General features: G+C 50.3%; 1 protein-coding gene across 1 annotated transcript in view; it reads left to right on the top strand.

Annotated features, from left to right (window-relative positions):
- LOC105510417 (rho GTPase-activating protein 27-like) overlaps positions 1 to 5,304 on the top strand; it is a 51,796-nt gene extending 46,492 nt beyond the window's left edge. The window contains exon 15 of the mRNA XM_011940179.1: positions 5,067 to 5,304. Within this exon, the coding sequence (XP_011795569.1) occupies positions 5,067 to 5,304 (238 nt within the window). The remainder of the gene's footprint in view (positions 1 to 5,066) is intronic.
- The last annotated feature ends 2,567 nt before the right edge of the window (positions 5,305 to 7,871 follow it).

The raw sequence follows: 7,871 nt of genomic DNA, 5'->3' as shown, positions 1-7,871 counted from the left end.
AGGAGGCTGAGGTAGGAGGATTGCTTAAGCCCAGGAGTTCAAGGCTGCAGTGAGCTTTGATCACCCCCACTGCACTCCAGCCTGGGTGGCAGAGCAAGACACTGCCTCTTAAAAAAAAAAGCAGCAGCAGCCAAGGGTTGAAGGAAGAAGGGGTTTGGAATTGGCCTACCTCCACGTCCTGGCAATGAGGTGCTTCCTCTGAACAGTGCTGCTGGAACGCTTCCCCCCAGGGCCAGGAGTGGGAGGTGGGGGTAAGAGAAGGATGTGGAGATGGTGGGTTGTAGGTGGCAGACAACACTGGAGGGAGGGAGGGTCCAAAGGAGGGTGAAAAGTTAACTAGCTGTTAGCACGGGCTAGCTTTTCTAGGACGGCCTTGAACTCCCAAACTGCTCAAATTGAGTTTTGCCCAGGTCTTTCCAGGCCAACAACACTAGTCTCCCCCAGTTCACTCCCTTCCTTCACACTCCGGGGCAGACCCAGGTGTAAACAGCTGAAAGGCACAGCGGGCAGGCCCCATCCCTTCAGCCCTGTTCCTTTGTAGACAATCCCTGCAGGCATCAGAGAGGCGCCACCTAACGGCACAGAAACTGCTCTTCAACCATCAGGAGGGTTGGGGGAGCCTGGGGCTCTGTATTAACCACCAGGAGCCCCTCATTCTCTGCTCTGTTTGAAGAGAAAGCAGGTGCCTCCCAGAGGGCCACCGCTACCTCGTCTGTGTGTGCAGGTGGGGCCTGTTTAACGTCAGCATTTCCTCTGTCTTGATAGGCCCGGTATGAGATTCCTACCTTCTGGGCAGGAAATGAGAAGACACTGGCCCGTGAGCCACTGTCTTGGCTCTTGCTCTTGCTCTCCTCTCCCCTCCCGTCCCCTCCACTCCCGTCCCCTCCCCTCACCTCCCCCCTTTTCTTTCTTTCTTCCTTCTTATCAGGTCATCTCAGGGGACTCTCCAAACAACTCATTGTCCATTCTCCAGCGCTGGGCAGAGTGGGGATAGACCCTGGGATAAAGGGGATGAGACCTGGTCCTGAAACTCCAGGATTTCAACAAGTGATCAGTGGGCCAGAGTGGAACTGGGGTACAAACCGGGAGGGAGTATGGGATCTCCAAGGAAGCTCACAGGTTGGGTGTCTTCATGGAGTCTGGGCCAGGGGCAACAGGAAGCCTGGATTTGTCTTTCCAGATGGAGGGACTCGCTTAGTGGCCCTGTGACAACTGAGAAACCCAACACTCCCAGTAATCCCCATCTGAGCATTAGCAACATATTAGGTCACCCTTTCCAGTGACCTCACCACACCCCTGATGGGTAGGCAGTGCCACAGCTTCCATTTCACAGAGGAGAGAGCAGTGCCCAGTCTATGGCCAGTTTTGGCCCTACAGTAATGGGCATGTTATTCATCCATTCACTTATGCATTCAGGGAATGTTTATTAAGCACTGTTGTAGGCATTGAGAATGCAGCAGATTACAATGCAAAGAAACCTCCTTGCCTTCATGGAGATCACACTCTACTGGGAAGAGAGCTAAATAGTAAAAAGAGCCAACGTGGTTTAAAAATCACAGACCACTAGGTGCAGTGGCTCACGCCTGTAATCCCAGCACTTTGGGGGACTGAGGCAAGAGGATCGCTCGAGTTCAGAAGTTCAAGACCGGCCTGGGTAACATAGTGAGACACCCCCCAATCTCTACAAAAAAGAAATTTAAAAATTAACTGGATATGATTACACACACCTGTAGTCCCAGCTCCTCCGGAGGCTGAGGTGGGAGAATCCCTTGAGTCCAGGAGTTCCAGGCTACAGTGAGCTGTGATCCTGCCACTGCACTCTAGCCTGGGTAACACAATAAGACCCTGTCTCAAAATAAATACAAATAGGCTGGGCACAGTGGTTCACCCCTATAACCCCAGCACTTTGGGAGGCCAAGTTGGTCAGATCACTTGAGGTCAGGAGTTCAAGACCAGCCTGGCCAACATAGCAAAACCCCGTCTCTCAAAAAGTACAAAAATTAGCCAGGCATGGTGGTACACACCTGTAACCCCAGCTTCTCAGGAGGCAGAGGCAGGAGAACTCCTTGAACCCAGGAGGCAGGGGTTGCAGTGAGCTGAGATTGTACCACTGCACTCCAGCCTGGGCAACAGAGCGAGACTGTCTCAAAAAACAAAGACAAAAACAACAGCAAAAAGAAAAGTCAACCCATAAATAATCTAAATAAATAAATAAATGTTTTCCTAAAGTGAAAATAACCAAAGATACTGATTAAAATATAAATACAACTCCCATGTAACTGCCAAACCCACAAAATAAATAAATAAGATGACTCCACAAGTGCTGACCGCCCTGAGGGAGTCTGAGGGCTTATAAAAAGCAAAGGGTTTGGGATTGAAGAGCCAGATAGACCCAGGAGAAAAGGTCTTGTGCCGGCCTTGAGGTAAAAAGACACAGACCTCAGTTCTTTTTTATTTTTATAATTATTATTTTTTTGAGACAAAGTCTCACTCTATTACCCAGGCTGGAATGGAATGGTGTGATCTTGGCTCACTGCTAACCTCTGCCTCCCAGGTTCAAGTGATTCTCCTACCTCAGCCTCCCGAGTAGCTGGGATTACGGGCACATGCTACCATACCCAGCTGGTTTTTGTATTTTTAGTTGAGATGGGGTTTCGACATGTTGGCCAGGCTGGTCTCAAACTCCTGACCTCAAGTGATATGCCCGCCTTGGCCTCCCGAAGTGCTGGGATTACAGGAGTGAGCCACTGCGCCCGGCCAGGCTTCAGTTCTTGATGCCAGATAATTTGCAGACATTTAGAACTGCCAAACAGTTAGGGGTGGTGGCATCAGAAGGTGAATGTGGTGTGTCTGATGACAGAGTCTACACAGTAGGACTCCACATGCTGCCAGGCTGCAGGGAAAGAGAGGAGAGGGTCTCTGTTAAGGCAGTGGTTGTGTGGATGGGGATGGAACAGAGAGGAGACATGCTAAGAAGGTCAAAGTGTTGTCCTGTCTGGCATGGACACCCCAGCTTGGGCATGCAGAGGCTGGAGCACTGCTGGGTTGGAAGGGGGGCTCTGTGGGCTGGAGATGAACATGCTCAGGAGGCCCCTTCTCCCCTGCTGGGGGCCTGGATCAATCCCTGGGGCCAGGGAGAAGGGAGAAGGAGGGTCCTGCATTCACTGAGCCCCGTGGGGTTTCGCAAGGAACTGGTGAGGGTGCACTGGGGATGCCGCTGCCCAGATTGTAGCCGCCACAGCCCTTGGGAAGTGAAACTTGTCCAAGGCCAGCTTTCTCATTTGTTTGAGGTTGACATTCAGTGACTCTCCTGCTCAGGGAGGCAGACAGAGGCCTGGTGGCCCCAGCCTAGGGCCTGAAACACACTGAAACTTGCATGGGGGATGTGGGAGAAAGGAGGCCTCCCAGATAACCCCCTCTCCCGACGGGGATTCCCAGTTGGGTAGTAGGGAGGGCTGTGAACTCCCAGGGCCTGAATTCACTGGGTCCTTCTCCTTTAACACCATCCCCAGGGGGTAGGGGTGGGGGTGGGGCAGGGACTCTGGACTGGCTTTTGGTGGCTGCTCCCCCAGGAAAGATTTCTGTGAGTTTCATAGGCCACCTCCCTCCTGAGTACTCAGTTTTCTTATCCACCTAATGTCAGGTCAGGTGATCTTGAAGGTCCTCTGCTCCCCTGGCATCAGCAGAGAGATTATTCACCCCAAGCTCTTTCTCGTAGCCCCCAACAGCAGTCTGCTGGCTGGACGAATGCCCAGGACGTGTTCTTAAAGATGCGGGTGGGGTCGGCCCGGATCCACCACGACCTCAGGCTGGGCCTGTCCGCAGCTAGATCTGCCACCTCCTCACTTGCTTCATTCACAAGCGAAATGGGGAGAGAATGTGGGTGGTTTGGGGTGGGCTCAGGCCCCCTTAATTTTTTTTTTTTTTTGAGACGGAATCTTGCTCTGTCGCCCAGGCTGGAGTGTAGTGTCACGATCTTGGCTCACTGGAACCTCTGCCTCCCATGTTCAAGTGATTCTCCTGTCTCAGCCTCCCAGAGTAGCTGGGATTACAGGCGCGTGCCACCACACCTGGCTAATTTTTGTATTTTTAGTAGAGACAAGGTTTCACCATGTTGGCCAGGCTCGTCTCAAACTCCTGACCTCAAGTGATCCACCCACCTTGGCCTCTGAAAATGCTGGGGTTACAGGTGTGAGCCACCACTCCTGGCTGAGGTGTGAAAATATTAATAATAATAATATCATTATTATGCCCTTTTATGGATGCGGGAACTGAGGCACAGAAGCGCTAGGTAACCTGCCCAAGGTCACACAGCTGAAAAGTGGCCAAACCAAGGCTAGGGCCTGGGGAGCTGGAGCCCTGAGTCTGGGCTTAGTCACTGAGATTTCTTGTCTCCCAACAACTGCCCGTAAGCGGTAGGCACTGGGCCTGGCTCTGCGACCAAAGAGGGGGAAAGGTCGTTTGCCAAGAAGGATGATGTCTTTGGCTGTAGTGGACAAGGAGAGCTTCCCAGAGGAAGGACAGGAGAGGGAGTGGGACACACAGGGTGGGCAGAGCCTTGGGCGGCCCGGTGAGGAAGACAGGAACTCGGACTTAGACCCACTAGCTTGTTCTGGTCTGTGACTTGACCTCTCTGAGCCTGGGCTACTCTGTAAAATGGGTATAACACAGACCCACAGGTTCTTACTTAAAATCTTGGGGCCAGATGTGCTTTGGAATTCAGAATTATTTAGATTTTAGAAACAAAATTTGGTGCGTGTATAGATGGCACCCTCAGGGTACCTGGGACCGCATTCTTGTAATCAAACATGTACTTTTTTCTCTCTTTTTTTTCCCCCTCAGCAAACATATAAATATTCACGTGCAGCCGGATAAGTAAAACTGCAACTTAATCTCAGGTTGGTTCAGGTCAGACTTCGCCATCCTGTAAGCTCGGTTTTCAGGCTTTTGGGGATTCTGGAACTGAGGAGAGGTGGACGTGGTTCCTCAGGAGATCAGGCCTGCGAATCCACGCACAGAAAGAGAGGGCGCTTTGTCCCCAGGCTTCCCTGCCTGCTGGGGGCCAGGGAGGAGACCAGCTTGTTGGAAGCGGAGGCGTCTAAGGAGTTTCCAAATAGGAAAGCCAGCGGCTGCAGGCCTCAGGACGTGGCCGGGCGAGCCGCAGCCTTATCCCGCGAGCGGGCGTTCCTGGGCTGCCTGCACCGTGAGTCACCGGGGTGGCCGCGGGCAGCGCGCAGGAATGCGGCCCGGCCAATCGGCGGGGAACGGGTGGGCGGCGGGCAGGCGAGGGCTCCTCCCGGCTGAGCAGGGACCCCCTGCGCGGGCGAGCCGGCTGCTGCCCTGCCCGCTGGGACCTTGGTAAGGGATATGGGAAGAAACTGTACACCTTCCGTTTGTATTTATTTGTACTTCGTCCTTCTACGTTTAAGTTTATTTTCAAATAGGTAGTACCTTAATATGCTTTAAAAAAGGAAAGCGGCCGGGCGCGGTGCCTCACACGCCTGTAACCTCAGCACGTTGGGAGGCTGAGGCAGGAAGATCGCCTAAGACCAGGAGTTCGAGGGCAGTCTGGGCAACAGAGGGAGATCCCCGTCTTGACAAATAAAATAAATAAAGATACAAAGATCTGGAAGAGATATTTGTACACCCATGTTCATAGCAGCATTATTCATATTGGCCAAAAGGTGGAAGCAGCCCAAATATCTATGGAAAGATGAATGGATAAACAAGATGTGGCCCACACGTACATTATTCAGCCTTAAAAGGGAAGGCGCTTTTGTCACATGCTACCACATGGGTGAACCTTTGAGGACATTGTGCCCCATGAAAGCAGCTTGTTACAGAAATACGAATACTGTGTGATTCCACTATATGAGGTGTCTGGAACAGGCTTCTTTACAGAGAAACGGGAGTGCCAGGAACCTAGGGAGAGAGGAACTGAAGTTCTTTTACGGGTACAGAGTTTCAGTTTCACAAGATGAAAAGAGCTCTGGAAATGGATGGTGGTGATGGTTGTACCAAAAGGCGAATGTACTTAGCACCACTGAACTGTACACTTAAAAAATGGCTAAGATGGTAAACTTTGTTATGTGCATTTTACCAAAATTAAAAGGAAAAACCATAAAGGTGCAAAAGTCACTCTCCCACTCCTGGCCTGCAAGCCATCCACTTGCTTCACCCAAAACACCTAGTCTCACCAGTTTTTGTGTATCCTTCCAGAGCATCTGTGCAAATCCATATAGGCATGTGTAATTATAAACATATACATGTAAATCTGCATGAAAGTATATATATACATACCCGTTCCTCTTTTAAAAACACTATGGGGCTGGGCACGGTGGCTCACACGTGTAATCCCAGTACTTTGGGAGGCTGAGGCGGGCGGATCACTTGAAGTCAGGAGTTCGAGACCAGCCTGGCAAACATGGTGAAACCCTGTCTCTACTAAAAAATACAAAAAATTAGTCAGGTGTGGTGGCGGGCACCTGTAGTCCCAGCTATTCAGGAGGCTGAGGCAGGAGAATGGCATGAACCCGGGAGGCAGAGCTTGCAATGAGCCGAGATCGTACCACTGCACTCCAGCCTGGGCAACAGAGTGAGACTCTGTCTCAAAAAAAAAAATTAACTGGGAGTGATGGCAGGCACTGATAATCCCAGCTACTCGGGAGGCTGAGGCAGGAGAATTGCTTGAACTGGGAGGCGGAGGTTGCAGTGAGCCGAGATTATCCCACTTCACTCCAGCCTGGGCAGAAGAGCAAAACTCCATCACACACACACACACAAAAAAACAAAAACAAAAACAAAAAAACCCCCACAATGGTAGCACATTCTGCGCTTTGTTTTTCCATTTAAAAAATACACCTTGGAGGCCAGGCATGGTGGCTCCCACCTGTAATGCTAACACTTTGGGAAGCCGAGATGGGTGGATCACCTGAGATCAGGAGTTCGAGACCAACCTGACAAACATGTTGAAACCCCGTCTCTACTAAAAATACAAAAGTTAGCTGGGCGTGGTGGCAGATGCCTGTAATCCCAGCTACTGGGGAGGCTAACGTAGGATAATCACTTGAACCTGGGAGGAAGAGAGAGGTTGCAGTAAGCAGAGTTCACGCCACTGCACTCCAGCCTGGGTGACAGAGCAAGACTCCATCTCAAAAAAAAAAAAAAAAAACTTGGAGACCTTTCTAAACCAGTACCTAACAAGCTTCCTCATTTTGTTTTCTTTTAAACAACTTCATTGAGATATGATATAATTTACATAAAACACATCCATTGTAAATGTACTGTTCAAAAGTTTTTTTTTTAATGTATAGAGTTGGGCAACTATCACCAGAAGCCAGTGTTATAACATTGCCATCATCCCCCAAAGGCCTATTGGATCCATCTGCAGTGAATCCTCACACCCATCCCAGCTCCAGCAATGATGGATTTGCTTTCTTTACAGGTTTTTTTCTGGAAATTTCATATAAATGGAAGCATACAATATGTGATCTTCTGTGTCTAGCTTCTTTCACTGAGCATAATATTTTTGAAGTTCATCTATGTCATAGCTCGTTGAAGAAGTTTGTTCCTTTTTTTTTTTTTTTTTTTTTTTGATACCGAGTCTCACTCTGTCACCAAGGCTGGAGTGCAGTGGTGCGATCTCGGCTCACTGCAACCTCCACCTCCCAGGTTCAATCAATTCTCGTGCCTCAGTCTCCCAAGTAGTTGGGACAACAGGCATGCACCACTACTCCTGGCTAATTTTTGTATTTTTAGTAGAGATGGTGCTTCACCATGTTGGCCAGTCTGGTTTCAAACTCCTGGCCTCAGGCGATCCACCTGCCTCGACCTCTCAAAGTGCTGAGATTACAAATGTGAGCCACCTCACC

This window comes from Colobus angolensis, unplaced genomic scaffold (genome assembly GCF_000951035.1).
Source record: "Colobus angolensis palliatus isolate OR3802 unplaced genomic scaffold, Cang.pa_1.0 Scaffold187, whole genome shotgun sequence".
In the NCBI taxonomy this organism is placed as follows: domain Eukaryota; kingdom Metazoa; phylum Chordata; class Mammalia; order Primates; family Cercopithecidae; genus Colobus; species Colobus angolensis.
Note: the sequence above shows the minus strand (reverse complement) of the source record. Positions and strands in the feature narration are given on the sequence as shown.